Below are 17,500 nucleotides of genomic sequence, written 5' to 3'. Positions count from 1 at the left end.
TGGTATGAACATGACATACGACCATCAATCATGGCTAGCTATTAGCTATTAGCTATGGCTAACCGATGGACCAACAGTACATCCCAAAAGAGTACGACCGCTTGGTACTGCAGTGACCAAAGTGGGGCCTGGGGGCCATTTGTAGCACGCTGCTGAAAACTGGTCTCGTGAGACTAAACCCGAGATGAAGACATGTCTAAAAATAGAACTTAACAAGAAAAAAATGGAAAATCAGTAATAATTAGACAAGAATTAAGTCAAAATATTAAGATAAAAAAATGATATTTTTTTGTGGTAATATGATGAAAAATTAGCAATTAGCAATTATGCTTTGCTAATGTTGCTGCAAAGCCCAGCGGCCCCCTTTGGCCTTGTTGAAGCCCACCGATTGGGCTGGGTGAGTCCCCATCAGGGACCACGAAGCGTCTTCATTGGAGCGTGACGCAGGATGAGAGCGTGTTTTAGGCGTGTTCATGAACCCGTGAAGTGGAACATGTGTGTCCAACTCACAGCAACGTTGTAGATGGCCATGCCCACAGCTCGGTGGTCGTTGATCTTCTCTGTGGAAATGGACTTGGTCTCGTAAGCCAGGAAGATGCCCAGCAACAGCAGTAAGCCCTTGTAGCCGTACACCACGCCTGGAAGGACGGAGGACACGCTCAGGGAAGGGACACGTCTGATTCCCAAACGCAGCCTCAGTTTAGGCTGTTTTACAGGAGTACACAAATGACATAGTATTACTTTGAAAAGGCACACTGGTGCCAAAGTACTGACTGTAGGTTTACCCCCTCCCTCCCAAATGGTATGAACTTCATGGTAGCTTTATTGGAAACCGGGTGACACAAAATGTGGGAAAAGTTAGAAGATGTCCCAGGGTGGAATTGAACCCTGGTCCTCTAGCTGTGAGGTCTGCATGCTAACCACTCGACCGCCGTGCAGCTTTGTTCCTGTTTTGACTTCCTATTTGTGCACAGATGAGGTGGCTATTGTGTCATCAATGGAACACTACTACGGACTTTTATAATGTGGTACCTCAGTTAAGGTCCGCCCCAGTTAACATAGGTCATTTTTTCTAAAAATGTGCTTTGGTTTGCGTACACCCACTTGGTTAGTGTGCAATATGGTTTGTTAATTTTAAATTCTACATTTAGAACGTCCCACGGGGGCCAATAAACAACCTTTGGACACACTTGCACTAGATCAGGGGTGGGCAAACTACGGCCCGGGGGCCACATCCGGCCCGCCAAGTGTTTGAATACGGCCCGCCCAATCTTTCCAAAGTATTTCATTTAAAGTCAACATACAACCTGGCATCATGGCCTGAGCCAACCTTTTGATGGTTGTATCAATTTCGTTTTTTGACATGGTCTGTTGTTTACAAAGTGCTCCTGAAAAAAGGGACACAAGCACATAATAATAATAAAAATTAAAATAATAATTATTATATTATTATTATAACTATTATGATTATTATATTTATTATATTAATGCTAATTATTATATTAATTATATATAATAATATTGTTATATTTGCATATTTTACATAATAATAATATAATACTTATTATTTTAATTTTATTTTAATTATTATATTTTATTATTTGTAAAATATTTAAATATAAATATAAAATAATAAATAATAATAGCAGATTGCATGACAATTTTACAGATACAACAATACTGACTATGTTAGAGAGCCCCCAATTTTGCACATGGAAGAACAATTTATGTTTTCATGAATAATGTATCTTCGGGTGTTGCTGTCGCTTTGATCAGAAGTCCTTGAACACACCATGTGTGACGCTTGATTGACATTTAAGTGTATGACTTTCTCCGACAATCTTCTATTCTTCCTTTCACCTCGTCCGATGCTGTCAGTAATAATGCTAGCTAGCTCTGTGCTAAATAAGCTATGCTACGTGCTCATCGCCGTTTGTCCATTTGGCTCGGTAATTGAGATCATTTCCTCCATGTGTGTACTTTCATAATTACAATGACTATGCACCATGCAGGATCACAGTCGGCAACAGACCTCCACCAAGCACCAAAGCCCCCCCGCCCCATAATGTGATTCAGACCAAAATAATCCAACATTTTTGGGATCAGTCTTAGATATTTTGTAGAACCCGGTGGAAAGTTGTTTTCCCTCCAAGTGATTTTTGTTCTGTTTTATGCACAAATGGCAAAAAAACAGGCACGGGACAAATGGTCCTATGTGGGAATGTTACTTTTCCGGATCCAGACGGTGATCCGGATCACCCCCTGAAATGGAATCAGTTCCATTCCATATCTCATTTCCGCCAATTCCTGAAAATTTCATCCAAATTTTTTCAGAACTTTTAAAGTTATTTTGAACGCTAACAAACACGGTAAAAACCTTGTGCTGCGCTACACGAGCCTTGGCGGAGGTAAACAAAAAAAAAAAATCACAAAGGTAAATAAAATTTAGTATTCAATGCTTTTTGTGTTGATCTTCTCTCTCCCTGGCCGAGTGGTTAGCACGCAGGCCTCACAGCTAGGAGACCCGAGTTCAATTCCACCCTCGGCCATCTCTGTGTGGAGTTTGCACGTTCTCCCCGTGCATGCGTGGGTTTTCTCCGGGTACTCCGGTTTCCTCCCACATTCCAAAAACATGCTAGGTTAATTAGCCACTCCAAATTGTCCATAGGTATGAATGTGAGTGTGAATGGTTGTTTGTCTATATGTGCCCTGGGATTGGCTGGCCACCAGTCCAGCTGGGATAGGCTCCAGCACGTCCTCGACCCTCGTGAGGATAAACGGTAGAAAATGAATGAAAAAATAAATCTACCAATGATAAATAGTGATGGTGATATACAGGAATTGAACCTACCCAGCCAGGTGTTCATCTTCTCAGAGCTGCAGTGCTCCAACAACGGCTGGATCAAAACATCCTGGTCACCTTTAGGGGCCTCTCGGGTGAATTTCTGCTTGCATGCAACAACAGTCCAGGTGAAACATACAGTGCAGGTAGAGCATACAGTATACCGTATACACCGTCCATCCAGTACTACTATTAGCAGTATTGGAAAAGAAGAGCAACAATTCATGGTAGAAGCATCCAGTTACAGAATCATAACAATACAGTCATGATCACTCAACAATAGAAGGACTTGAGGGGGGGCAGTGTTCCACAGCTACAGAAAAGGCCCGGTCTCCCCAGGTCTTAAGTTTCATCTTAGGCCCCGCTAGTTGGAGCTGGCCTTCGGACCTCAATGAGCGCACTGGAGTGTACATTTGACTGAAAGGCCTTAAAAACTAACAATCAAATCTTAAAATCAATTATGCAACACTGCAGGGCCGTGAGAATCGGGGGGGGGGGGGGGGGGGGGTTAGGGTTAGGGTTAGGGTTATTTGGCGCCTAAGTTTGGCTATTTGGTTCATAAGTGCAGATTTCGAGAAAAGTACATCACACTAGTCCAGACGTGACAAAATTGCTCAAAATGGTGCAAAGATCAAAATGATTTGATTTTCCATAAAAGCCGAAGATGAGAAAAGATTTTAGTTATCGTTATTATGTTTTACCCTGAAGCCAAAGTCTCAACATTGATGAATTTAACGAGCCATCTCAGCAAATACGGTGCCAATAATAATAATAATAATAATTTTTTTAACTACTGCGTACTCGCTGCAGCGAACCATGTTTGGAATGGCCGGAATGTTAAAACAAAAAACTCAGCATCCGCAGGAAAAAAATGCACCGCTAATTAATAGGCTAGACAGGAAACTACAACGACATGAATGAACGATGATATTCACAGACATAATTAGAAGTGACGATGATGATGGCTGGGTTTGCTTGAGAGACGAGGAAGCGTATCGCAGCAGACATTTTTGATGAGACGGGAGCCCACAAATTCTGACAAATTCCATGAGTGATTTTTTCTCTCATCACAAACCTGTTTAGTTAGCATTTAGCATTTAGCCTTTTTGCCTTTAGCCTTTAGCCTTTATCTCCAGCTATTTTCAAGCTGCTACCTTTGGAAACAGTAATGTCAAAACTGTGCGAAAAAAGGTGCCTAAATGCATGGTGGGGGGGTGGGGGGGGCATGGTAGTTTTTTGCATGTGCTAAGCATATTTAGTACTCATCTGCATAAAAGTGATATGAGATGCTTTGTAAATATGACGCTACGTGGGACCAAGTAGAAAGCAAAGAGGAAGGGTCCTAGTCATGGGGTCCCCAAGTCCCCCAGTAAGGCTGGGAACATAAGCATATACAGACGTACATACGTATATGCATCTATATATATATCATATATATATATATATATATACATCCTGGAAAAAGCAGAATGAACGTCAATGTGACGAGATGATTGTACCTCCACCGTGATATGTAAAGGGTCCACAATCTGCCAGATCATGAGGGACAAGAAATCGATGCCAAGGAGGACGGCGACGGTGGTGTAGAATTTCCACGGCTCCAGGTGCTGCGGGGACACACAGCAGGGTGCCGGTCATCAAACACACGGAGGGGGCGGCAGAAGGCACAAATCCCCCCCGCTGGATGTAATGTTTTTTAAAGGAGGGATTTATGAAGCCGCAAATAGACTAGCCTGAGCTGCGCCAGAAACAATGATCCATCACTAACGGGGGCCAATCCAATCTGCCCCCAGAGCGCTGGGCCGTGACGGCAGCGGGGCAGGAAAGATACACAAACACCCATCGGACGGTCTTCTAGGGGGGTCTTTTAGTGGCCACAAGCACATACTGTCATTTCACAAGAAAACTACAAATATAATAACAATAATAAACAGCAAAAATTCATCAATCAGCAGTCATTTCATAAGAATAAAGTCAAAATATTTGAGAAAAATCGAATGAAAAAATTAGTTATTTTACAGTACATTTAATGTCATTTCCACTACCTTACACTCTTCCGCTCTCTGTGTGTATGCTAGCGGCCCCGTCACCACCCACCGAGATGACAAAAGGGCTCACTCCCTTCATGCCGTTGTTTTACGTGAACTCTCTTCCTGCCTGTTTGGATGCCAGAGATGAGGAAAACACACACCAATCCACTTGGACATATATTAAGACCGGGAGATAATCTTCTTTTATTACATTTATCATATCATTCATCTTTCATTTATTATCATCCCGGGCCGAGGGACCATGATGTTTTGGAAAGCCGCACATGTAGAAATGCTAAGAAGTAAAAAAAATATGTCAATGCATCTCAGCCTTGTAATATACAGTAGCAGAAAAAAGCATATAATTAATATCATCTTCATACAATGTCTTATCATAAAATTATTCCCATAATATTTTGATTTTACTCCCATGATATTCAACCCAAAGTTTTTCCTCATAATATTAAAACGGAAAAAATAACAAATATATCATTCTCTTAATATCGATGCTACTAAAATGACAATTTTTTTAGTTAATTTTTTCTTAGTTAATTTTTTAGTTAATTTTTTCATATGACTTTCTCGTACAATTAAAGCTGTTTTTTCTTCTCTGATTATCAATTTATTCCAAATAATAATCTGACTTTATTCTTGTAACATTCAAGTATTTTTTTCCTGAAGCCTAATTTTTCATGTATTGAAAATAATATAATAATAATATAATAATTAATATGTCAACTTTAAACTATTTTTTTCTGTTATATTTCAGCTTTATGTCAATAAAGTTATGTTCCGTTTCTCACTATTCTTGTTACATTACAAATTTTTACCCAAAATATTTTGACTGTCATTTTCATTTTTGCTGTTTAAGTTTTTTATTTTCACAGGGAAAAAAATGGCCCCCGGGCCACACCTTAGACACCACTGTAGCATGGCTCGCGTATGTCGATACAGGAGTTGTGTGGCTGTTACCATGGCAGCACAAAGGCAACAGGACAAATAGATGCAACACGCGGGGTGAGCTCATGTAAAAGAGTCCAAGACTAGGTTGACCTTGACCAAGCTCGACCTTGAAGGAGATGGTCAAATAAAGGTGAACTCTGCTGCTCGGCAGGGTTTAACGAACGCTGAGTAAATCCCGTCCTCACAATTACCTTCCTCTTGTCCTTCTTCTCATCCTTCTTGGTGAAGACGGTGTGGACCCACCAGATCTTGGTGAACATGCTGCCGTATGCCAGGCTGAAACCCAGACCCAGCAGCCACAGGCGGAACTAGCCGACAAAACAAAGACAGAAAAAAGTTGACAGTGATGGCGGGCGGATTCGTATCTCGAAGAAATGAATCAAATCAGCGTCACGGACACTCGCCGTCATGAAGCCTCGTCTCAGTTTAATAGACTTTCTCAAATGACCTTGAAATGCCGACATTGTGCATCTGGTTTGCAATGGACAACGCCAGGGATGGCCCTCAACTACCAATGGAATTAAGATTGAGAAGGTAATTATCTTTTTCGATAGGGAGATGGTTTTCCAATTTAATTTGTTCATTAGTTTGCCTCTGAGTCTCGGGGGGGGGGGGGGGGGGGGGGCTTGACACCAAGTAAAGACTTCAGGTCACCTTGGCTTATTTTTTGGAAATATGTAGCAGCCATATTCATAATCCATTTTTGACTTTCACATCATAAGTCACACAGGACAGGCATAATTAGAAGTGACGATGATGATGGCTGGGTTTGCTTGAGAGATGAGGAAGCGTATCACACACGGATCAGACATTTTGATGAGATGGGATCTGACAAACTCTGTCAACATCTGCAATGTTTTTTTTTTATCACACTATCCATTCGATGGAACCATGTGACAGGCGGCTCGCTGATCCTGTGCTATCGCTAATCGCTAATCGAGTGGTTAGTGCACAGGCCTCACAGCTAGGAGACCCTGGTTCAATTCCACCCTCGGCCATCTCTGTGTGGAGTTTGCATGTTCTCCCCGTGCATGCGTGGGTTTTCTCCGGGTACTCCGGTTTCCTCCCACATTCCAAAAACATGCTAGGTTAATTAGCCACTCCAAATTGTCCATAGGTATGAATGTGAGTGTGAATGGTTGTTTGCCTATATGTGCCCTGTGATTGGCTGGCTCGCCCGAAGAATGGTTGTTTGTCTATATGTGCCCTGTGATTGGCTGGTTCGCCCGAAAAATGGTTGTTTGCCTATATGTGCCCTGTGATTGGCTGGCTCGCCCGAACAATGGTTGTTTGCCCATATGTGCCCTGTGATTGGCTGGCTCGCCCGAACAATGGTTGTTTGCCCATATGTTTCCTTGTATTGGCTGGCTCGCCCGAAGAATGGTTGTTTGCCTATATGTGGCCTGTGATTGGCTGGCTCGCCCGAAGAATGGTTGTTTGTCTATATGTGCCCTGGGATTGGCTGGCTCGCCTGAAGAATGGTTGTTTGCCTATATGTGCCCTGTGATTGGCTGGCTCGCCCGAACAATGGTTGTTTGCCCATATGTGCCCTGTATTGGCTGGCTCGCCCGAAGAATGGTTGTTTGCCCATATGTGCCCTGTGATTGGCTGGCTCGCCCGAAAAATGGTTGTTTGCCTATATGTACCCTGGGATTGGCTGGCTCGCCCGAAGAATGGTTGTTTGTCTATATGTGCCCTGTATTGGCTGGCTCGCCCGAACAATGGTTGTTTACCTATATGTGCCCTGTGATTGGCTGGCTCGCCCAAACAATGGTTGTTTGTCTATATGTGCCCTGTGATTGGCTGGCTCGCCCGAAGAATGGTTGTTTGCCCATATATGCCCTGTATTGGCTGGCTCGCCCGAAGAATGGTTGTTTGCCTATATGTGCCCTGTGATTGGCTGGCTCGCCCAAACAATGGTTGTTTGCCCATATGTGCCCTGTGATTGGCTGGCTCGCCCGAAGAATGGTTGTTTGCCCATATGTGCCCTGTGATTGGCTGGCTCGCCCGAAGAATGGTTGTTTGCCCATATGTGCCCTGTGATTGGCTGGCTCGCCCGAAGAATGGTTGTTTGCCCATATGTGCCCTGTGATTGGCTGGCTCGCCCGAAGAATGGTTGTTTGCCTATATGTGCCCTGTGATTGGCTGGCTCGCCCGAAAAATGGTTGTTTGCCTATATGTGGCCTGGGATTGGCTGGCCAACAGTCCAGCTGGGATAGGCTCCAGCACCCCCGCCACCCTGGTGAGGACAAGCGGTAGAAAATGAATGAATGGCCACTAAATGATCCTACTGTCTGAATGGAGATGTGAAATAAATAAAGTATGACTTCAATATTGTCAATCACATTAAGAAAAATATTCAAATTATTCTTGAATTTAGTTCATGCATCCTGTCAACATTGAGGACCCAGGCCACAGATGAAACCCCGCCATATGGATGTCTACATAAAGTCCTGTCTCCATGGCAACCGCCCAGGAGATTCAGTTAGGAGAAGTTAAAAGTGTACCTGGCAGACGACGGGGAAATGCTTCCTGTGGACATGAAGGCCATCGATGCCCAGAGGGAAGACAGCAGCCAGAGCCATCATGCAGCCCACTGCCGTCATGTTGTTCAGGTAGGGCTGGGAGTTCTGGATATACCTGGAAAAGAACCGAAATAAGCAAACATTTCCTTCTCCATAAACGTGCTGTTCATATTCATATTCATAGTCAGTCCATCAGCTGATTTGTGTCACGACAAAGTAGCACGGACAAACAACATGGCTGCCAACTCACTGATGAATAAATAAGGGACCCCTGATTGGCAGGACTCGCTGACCTGATTGTCTTCAACCCTGCTGGCTTTTCCTATTTCTGTAAAATCTTTAGACACTCCTTATCCGAGGGTGAGGAGTCAGTCATGCGTCGCTGCATCATTCTTCTTCATCAGCTGGACAATGTCCTCGAGGATGCTTGATGCCAGTTCTTCCAGGAGTTCCAGGAATGTTGCTCCAGGTGGTGAACATGGCGTCACGGAGGGCATCCGCTGCCTGGAACTGAGGTTCGTTGTCATCCATGCCCAAAAGTTCTCAGTTGGGTATAGATCAGGGGAACACGCAGGATGGTCCTGGTCTTATGGACTTCTCAAAGAAGCCCTTTTCCCAGTGGGCGTTGAAAAAGCCAGCCATTAAGGACCTGAAGTCATCAGGGATGCCCAACATAGCTAGGTGCCGTTTGACGCCCGTGCACAACACGAGGCTCCATTGTTCCGTTGAAGGATCATGATGGCGCCCCCTCCACTGTGCTGTGCGGAAAACATCTCAAGTAGGATCTCCTTGCATGCCAGTAACGCTGGAAGCCTTCCGCACCATCACGGTTACAATCCACCTTTTCATCTAACCCCCCAGGTTTGATGCCTTGAAGGAGACGAGGCCAGTGAAGGCCGTTCTTCTTCTTAAAAGCTTTCTCAGATGGTGTCTGATGGTTATTGGACCGCACTCCTCACCAGTAGCAACTTTCATTTGGACCAAGGATGGTCCCGTGTCTTGACGGACCTTTTTGGGTCTACCACTTGACTTTTTTGTCTTCATGCGTCCAAGTCCAGCAGCAATCCCAAGCCCAACAATCCCATCGGGTTCAAAGAGAGAAAGCTTTTTTTGGCCTTAGCCATCAAAGAATCATGACATTCGGTCCACAAGATTTTGCCTTTCAAAGGCTGTGTTCTTCAACTCTTGATGGGCAGATGATGCTTCCATGCTCCATTTATTGGAAAATGAACCTACCAGCAGCTTCTACTTTCTTATGGTTGATTCTAAAAACCATTAAAGCCATTGGCAGCATTCACATTTACATTTTTAGTGGGGGCCACAAACGGAATTAGTGGCTAGCACTTTGCTCACAGAGTCAGAAGATCCAGGTTCTTACGTGAGTTTTCTTGCAATGATCGTGTTTCTTCCCACAGGTCTAAAACCTGCTTATTATATTCAATGTAGACTCCATATTGTCCACAGGCGTGAATATGAGTGGAATGATGTCCGTCTGGTGAGGCCGCGCAAGTAATGAGAATGGGCTGCACGGTGGTCGAGTGTTTTGCGTGCAGGCCTCACAGCTAGGAGACCCAAGTTCAATTCCACCCTCGGGCATCTCTGTGTGGAGTTTGCATGTTCTCCCTGTGCATGCGTGGCTTTTCTACGGGTACTCCGGTTTCCTCCCACATTCCAAAAACATGCTAGGTTAATTAGCCACTCCAAATTGTCCATAGGTATGAATGTGAGTGTGAATGGTTGTTTGTCTATATGTGCCCTGGGATTGGCTGGCCACCAGTCCAGGGTGGGATAGGCTCCAGCACCCCCGCGACCCTCGTAAGGATGAATGAATGATCGGTCCTTCCATAGAGAGGAAAAGCTAACGTGTTAGCTCCAGCCAATGCTATAAAAATAGATGAATTGTATAAAACCTCAGTCCTCATCTCATTTGCACATCCAGTTTCCAAACATTTTTGGGAAATATTTGTCCCTTTGCTCCGATCATACCAATAACTACATGTTTGTGTTTTTTTTTTGTGCTGAGCAAGTAGTACGAGTTGTTTTTTAAAGTTCCCTGAAAGCAGAAAACGATACCCCGAAGAGCAGTGAGTGTCAGCTAAAACAGTAAAGATGCAATCAAGCCGCTAAAAGAAGAGGAAACCAATCAAGGCCAGATCCTCTTAACATAAAAAGGAAATTACAGCAATAACGCAGAAGCCTTAAATAAATATCGCCCATCAAATATTCCAAAATAATGAGCAAATTACCGCCAGCGATAAAGTCACTTTTGTGAAGTACTGAATCATTTTCATGCCTTCAGTTAGACAGGTAGAAGATCCCCGCCTCGCCTCCCGCAGGGAACGACGCAGAGTGATGCATGCTGGGCGGCAAAACTGACAGAAGGTAAAATACTTTTCCGCTTGAGGGAGCAACATGGCGGTGACATGTTTGTTTGTAACGGCTGAGATTGTGGACCTGACGCTGCTGTTGTAGATGTTGAAGGTGAGGCAGATGACGGCCAGCAGGATTCCCAGGCCGGCGAAGACAGACATGGAGACAAACAGCTTCTGCGACAGGTAGCGGAACTCCTCAATGACCATGGTCTGGTCTGCAGGCGGTCCAGAGCCTGAAAGGAAGACAAAGACGAGAAGAACGACAACACTGAGAAGTTGAAGTTAATGAACTGCAGTGTGGAGTGGACCGTTGGTTGGCAGGCGTGTCCCAAGATGGGATTTATCCTTCAAAAGGTCACATTGTGAAATGGAGCGTTGTTGGTGGGTTTCTGTGTTTTGCGTTATCTTAACTGCCTTTAGAACACAGAATAAAGAAAGACGTTCATGTCTCCCATAAAGATTGTGGATGATGGGAAAAAGTCCAAAAAAGGCCAGTTGACCTTGAATCAAATAGAGATTCATTCCCAACATTGATTCCACGTTTCCGTCTCTGTTACAAACTGGAAAAAAAGAAATCCTATTTTCTTCTTTTCATTGTGACAGTTACCTGATTTTTTCCACGTACTTGTCATCATATTCTTCTGTATTCAGTCTTTATCTTCAAAAGCTAATTTGCCTAATTTCTTTCATCAGCCTCCGCTTTGCATGAATACATTTACCCTGATGAAACCAAGGCTGATGGAAGCTGTGTTTAGCCTGAGAAAATGCGGGCTGATTCCGACTGTTGCCGGTCTAGACAACATGGATACGCAAACCACAATCCGCGTGCAGAAGAACCAATCAGAAGCATTGGTCATCGGTCATAGCCACGACAACCATTTGGAAAGTCCTTAAAGGGGACTAAATTTTTTGACCCTTTGTATTGAGTTGTGGACTCCTATAGAGCAGCTACACACAATAGCCACGTTTACATGAGGAGTTTTTCTCTTTCCGAAAGCAATGGTATCCATGGAAAGGAATATTCCAATCTATTGTCTACATGCGCTGCTATAACACTGGGGAACACTCAAAATGTTGCATTTAAAGTAAGACTTGTTTTTAGTCAATTTAAGTGTGCTGAGTTCAAATCTGAAGTTAGTTTTTTTCTGCAAGCTACAGATTTTATGCAATCTTTAATTATTAATATTAATATCTTTATTAAAAATAGAAAAATATCGAGCATTATTATAGGATATTGCAATGTCAGCCACAAATCAGTATATTTAACAAGGCAAAAGAAACAGAACATTAAAATGTGATTTTAGATTAAAGTACACCATTGTTAGAAGTGCCATATGTTTTTTCTGGAAGCGTTTCTCAGAAAACAGTCTTTATCGCAACGTGAGATAAGCATAATTTACAACGTTCTTCAGATAAGAGTCAATCACAGCTAATAACGCTTATCACTTTCTGTCAGTACAGTATTTTAGTCAGGCAGGAATTTGCGTTTGTAACTTTTGCGTTTGTACACTTCATCTGTTGCGTACATTTTCCGCTAAGTCTACGATACTGTGTGTGTCTTGCTGTATTATGAAATATTGCATGATCCCAATCGTTTTCTTGATGTATTTTTATAACAAGGCACCCTTATTGGCATTCTATTACCATACAGGAAGCAAAAGTCAGTTGTCATCAGAGGTTGACTGTAGTTCTTTACCAACTAATACAGTTATGCCACAAGTCTGACAAATATTAACACAAAAAACACCTTCCTTTTTATAGTTTTACATGCATACAACAATTCTAAATACACATGAAAGCAATCAATGAACATTACACAAGATTACACAAGGTCACTTTTCCGTTCACTGAAGACCTGATTGTTGCCAAAGACACGATGTTGCTGTACGACCAACAACTTGCTGTTACTTCTTGATTTTAATATTCTTTATCGAAATGCTGCCAATGGAAACTTTCTTTAACTTCATTTTGGCTCATTTTGCAGCCATGATCAGTAGAAAACTATTTAAAAATTCCAGAAATAAGTCATGGCAAAACAGGAAGGTGGTGTCAGTGTCGATCCTGCTGCCACATTGTGTCTTTGGCAACAATCACGTCTTCAATGAAGGTAAAAGTAAATGTTCATTTATCTTGTTCTTTCATCATTTATTAGCATCACTGCATGTAAATGTATAAAAACATGTTTTGTGTTAACAATTTTGACTTTATGAAAGGTTTGGAATACATTTTGGTCCGACCAAAGGGAAAGAAGGGAAGGGATTAATGATGCTAACCAAAGTTCCACTGGATGTAATTATTCCACACAGTAGTTCCATCTTTGCAGGAGATGATGTGTCATAAAATAATGACATAAAAAGTTGATCTCATGCCAGCAGGGTGAGTCGCCCCGCAGTGAAAAAGTCACCCAAATTGGGCTGAAATGTGTCCAGTCCACACTTTAGCGTCCGTGTGCGTGTGGGCGGCTCACAAAAATAATTGTGTGTGCGTCGTCAGTGTGTTTAAGTAACCGGGTGTCCTTTGGGAAAATGTTTTCTCCAACACTAAAACCTTTCCCTGCCCTTGACGGCGGAATCGGGACGTATGTTACCATGACGACAGGCCCCGTAATGGTTACCATGGCGATGTGTGAACAAGGCACTGATGCGGCAGCGGTTGCCAAGAAGAAGCGAGAAGAGGAGATTGTGAACAAATACTGGGAGGTGAGATGAAGGTGGAGCCGAGATATGAGAATGTTGTCCTCAAAAGAGAAAGGGATGCAAACATCGACAGGAAGAGGAAATCGGAGGATTGACTGACTTAACTTAGTTTGGACGAGTCCACATCCAACGGTGGCACTGATTTTAAACCGTTAGCATAACATTTTTTCCTTATTTCTTTATGTATGCGCATAATTGGGTCTATTTGAGGGGGTGTCCGACGTTGTGGGCCGCCCAATATTATCAACTAATATCGGCATAAAAACTGGAGGTTAATTGGTTCCACAAAGTAGAATTCCTTGTTTATATACGGAATAGTTTCATACTTTAAGCATAAAAAACCTGTCGCCCAATTAGTTGACATAACAATAGAAAATACGACATCTTAGACATAGAATAAGATGCTAACATGGACAGGGATATTTGGTGTCAGTGTAGTAGAATACTACTGCAATGGCGTACTGAATACTCACACAGGAGCTGTTGTCAGCCACAACTCATGCTAGTCTACGCCGCTCTCCGTACCATGCTAACACGCAGCGACTCCACAGCAGCTAGCTCACATCACACAAATCAAATACTTGACTTCAGGAAGTGACTAGACAGCAAAATGAGATGCGACCAGAGTATTGCTGAATATAATGACAACATTTGCACTTTACTGTGTATGGATGTTTGTGCCACATAGAAATGTGCAGCTTGCCAAATTGTACGGTTGACAGCAGTATTTCACCCGATTTTCGTTTGTGAACTTATGAAGACCAACCTGTCTGTTTCTCCAGTATTGGTCTGGATTTTTGAATTTTATTTAATGTTTATGTCTCATTTTGTACAAAAACACAAAGCTTCAACCACCTGAACCCCCCCCCCCCCCGCCATGTTTTAATGGCCTCGGCTGAAGCGATTTCATCATGGAAATGATGTTTGTTGAAGTTACCGGCTTTTGTCGGCTAGCAAACCCCTATTTAGTTAGCTACTGCATTTATAGCTTTTGGCTAAAAGTAGCACGGTCACAATATCTGGTTAGGACAAATGTACAGGTACAGTACTGTCACATAAAAATCCTACTTTCTTTGAATAGTTCTTACCTCCAGGTGTGTTCAAACTAAATAAAACAAGAACAGATATAAATATGTTTTTGTTATCGGTATGACGACAAGCCAACATCCGATCAGAATATTTCGACTGGCATGTCTCAACGCAGTCAACAATCTCCTGATATTTTCTTGCATTAAGTCAAAAATGACTGGAAAGATCAGTCATCAGTCCCTGCACACAAAGAATACATTGAGATGACACAAGATGGAAACCGACTGTTACAAACCAACTATCTGTATTATTTTAGAAAAAGAAGATCTTTTGAGAGGAGAGTCGAGGTTGTTTTTTTTCCGAGAGAAGGCGGGGACGGAAAGGTAAATTCCCCCTTCAAATAATCAATGAACCGATGAAGGGTATGTCGCAATGAAAAATGTGTCATTCCTAAACAAACACCTCAGGGCTTAGCCTCCACGATCTTTTAATCCCGGTGACATCCCAGAGTTTGGGTAAGGTCATTTTCTCTTCCTGCCTGACGCAATACAACAAAGCACGGCCCACAGAGGACCCAAAGCCCGTAAAACATTTCTGGGATGAACTGGAAGCCAGATTGTCCCTCCTCGGTGCCCTCTGACGTCACAAATAATCTTCTGGACCAACAGATAAAAATAGACCCAGTCTTCTCAGAGGAGTGGAAACTGTCAGAACTGAATGGGGGGGTAAGACTATAAACAAGTCATTCAAATATTGTGATGATGAATCTTTGCTGTTACACTGTATATTTGTGGTGTGTAGAACCTCACCAGGACACTTGGCAGTTGGGTTGTTCCCTCACTCTGTAACTATAACCTCGGCCTCAGATTTACCGCTGAAGGTCACAGCCCGGTGAGGCCATGCGGACTACATAATCTGCAAATTGAAGAGATGAAATCCTGATCCCCCCCCCCAAAAAAAAAACCCAACTAGATTAACCCTGAATGCCTTGGATATGCCAACAATATCTGTGCACGAAAACGACAAAGGGCAGCTTTAGTAGAGGCCAACGTCCGGCAGGAACCCGAACCCCCACAGCACAACGTAAGGGGGACATCCGAAATCCGAAACACTGCAGTCCACATGCCAGGTATCTGATCTGCTGAAGGTGACGGTCATAAACAGGCAGTCTGGCGGACTTATTATCCAGATGGAAAGGTTGCTAGGGTTTTGGCTTTTCCCAATGAGTTTCATTGAACGGTTGTATTTAGTGTTTTATTGTTTTATGTCCTTCGTGTGTCTACAATGTGAGTGACTTAAGCTTGGCTTATGCTTGATGTTTGCATGTGCTGTGCAGAATCAGGCAGAGGCAACTTTTTTATAGTCGGTGCGTCATGTCCCCGCTGGTAGCCCAATCGGCCATTCAACAATAATCCACAAAGACAAAGAGGAATAGATAGGTTAGGGTTTAGGGGTTAGGGGTTAGGGTTGGGATTTGGGTTGGGGTTTGCGTTGGGGTTAGCGATTAGGGGTTAGGGTTTGGTGGTTGGGGTGACGGAGAGTTTGATAGCTGCTATCACTCAAGAACGGTAAGTCCAATCAAGATGAAACTAAGTCCTACCCCCCATAGTGGCCAGGAGCTTTCCTTTGGGACCATTCACAACTTCCTGTGTCCACCGGAAGTGGGCATAAATTTAAAAAGACGGTCGTATCTCCAGAACTGAGTCTCAATCGAAAGATCATAGCCGAATTAGGGTAGGCAGAAGTTGGTTCCAAGTCCATCCGACCTTCTGTTCGGATGTTATTTGTAAAAAATGGCTAGGGTTGGGGTTAGGGGTTGGGGTTTGGGTTAGGGATTGGGGTTTGGTGGTTGGGGTATAGGGTATAGGGTATAGGGTATAGGGTATAGGGTATAGGGTATAGGGTATAGGGTATAGGGTATAGTGTAAAGGGGTTAGGGGTTAGGGGTTAGCGGTTAGGGGTTAGGGGTTAGGGGTTGGGTTTAGGGATTAGGGGTCAGGGTTGGGGTTTGGGGGCTGGGGGTTTGGGTCTAGTGGTTGGGGTATAGGGGTGACAGAGAGTTTGATAGCTGCTATCATAATGAAATAACTCAAGAACAGTAAGTCCAATCAAGTTGAAACTAAGTCCTACCCCCCCATAGTGGCCAGGAGCTTTCCTTTGGGACCATTCCCAACTTCCTGTGTCCACCAGAAGTGGGCGTAACTTTCATAAAACGGTCGTATCTCCAGAACTGAAAGTCATACAGAGTCTCAATCGAAAGATCATTTGAATTAGGGTAGGCAGAAGTTGGTTCCAAGTCCATCCGACCTTCTGTTCGGATGTTATTTGTAAAAAATGGCTAGGGTTGGGGTTAGGTGTTGGGGTTTGGGTTAGGGGTTTGGTGGTTGGGGTATAGGGTATAGGGTAAATGGGTTAGCGGTTAGGGGTTAGGGGTTGGGGTTAGGGATTAGGGGTCAGGGTTGGGGTTTGGGGGCTGGGGGTTTGGGTCTAGTGGTTGGGGTATAGGGGTGACAGAGAGTTTGATAGCTGCTATCATAATGAAATAACTCAAGAACAGTAACTCCAATCAAGTTGAAACTAAGTCCTACCCCCCATAGTGGCCAGGAGCTTTCCTTTGGGACCATTCCCAACTTCCTGTGTCCACCGGAAGTGGGCGTAACTTTCAAAAAACGGTCGTATCTCCAGAACTGAAAGTCATACAGAGTCTCAATCGAAAGATCATAGCCAAATTAGGGTAGGCAGAAGTTGGTTCCAAGTCCATCCGACCTTCCGTTCGGATGTTATTTGTAAAAAAAAGGGCTAGGGGTTGGGGTTTGGTGGTTGGGGTTTGGTGGTTGGGGTTAGGGTATAGGGTATAGGGTATAGGGTAAAGGGGTTAGGGGTTAGGGGTTAGGGGTTAGGGGTTAGGGGTTAGGGGTTGGGGTTAGGGATTAGGGGTCAGGGTTGAGGTTTGGGGGCTGGGGGTTTGGGTCTAGTGGTTGGGGTATAGGGGTGACAGAGAGTTTGATAGCTGCTATCATAATGAAATAACTCAAGAACAGTA

The 17,500-nt window shown here is 43.5% G+C and overlaps 1 protein-coding gene across 4 annotated transcripts in view; it reads right to left on the bottom strand.

Annotated features, from left to right (window-relative positions):
- The window catches only part of gabbr1b (gamma-aminobutyric acid (GABA) B receptor, 1b), a 165,132-nt gene that overhangs the window by 13,466 nt on the left and 134,166 nt on the right, over positions 1 to 17,500 (bottom strand). For all 4 annotated transcript variants that reach the window (XM_058047926.1, XM_058047925.1, XM_058047927.1 and 1 more), the window contains 6 exons: positions 10,815 to 10,965; positions 8,343 to 8,475; positions 6,027 to 6,143; positions 4,342 to 4,449; positions 2,852 to 2,945; positions 511 to 638 (listed from right to left, as the gene is read on the bottom strand). In XM_058047926.1, the coding sequence (XP_057903909.1) occupies positions 511 to 638; positions 2,852 to 2,945; positions 4,342 to 4,449; positions 6,027 to 6,143; positions 8,343 to 8,475; positions 10,815 to 10,965 (731 nt within the window). The remainder of the gene's footprint in view (positions 1 to 510; positions 639 to 2,851; positions 2,946 to 4,341; positions 4,450 to 6,026; positions 6,144 to 8,342; positions 8,476 to 10,814; positions 10,966 to 17,500) is intronic.

This window comes from Doryrhamphus excisus, chromosome 14 (assembly GCF_030265055.1).
Source record: "Doryrhamphus excisus isolate RoL2022-K1 chromosome 14, RoL_Dexc_1.0, whole genome shotgun sequence".
NCBI classification, from domain to species: Eukaryota; Metazoa; Chordata; class Actinopteri; order Syngnathiformes; family Syngnathidae; genus Doryrhamphus; species Doryrhamphus excisus.
The sequence above is the reverse complement of the archived record's forward strand: the minus strand, read 5'-3'. Positions and strand labels throughout refer to the sequence as shown.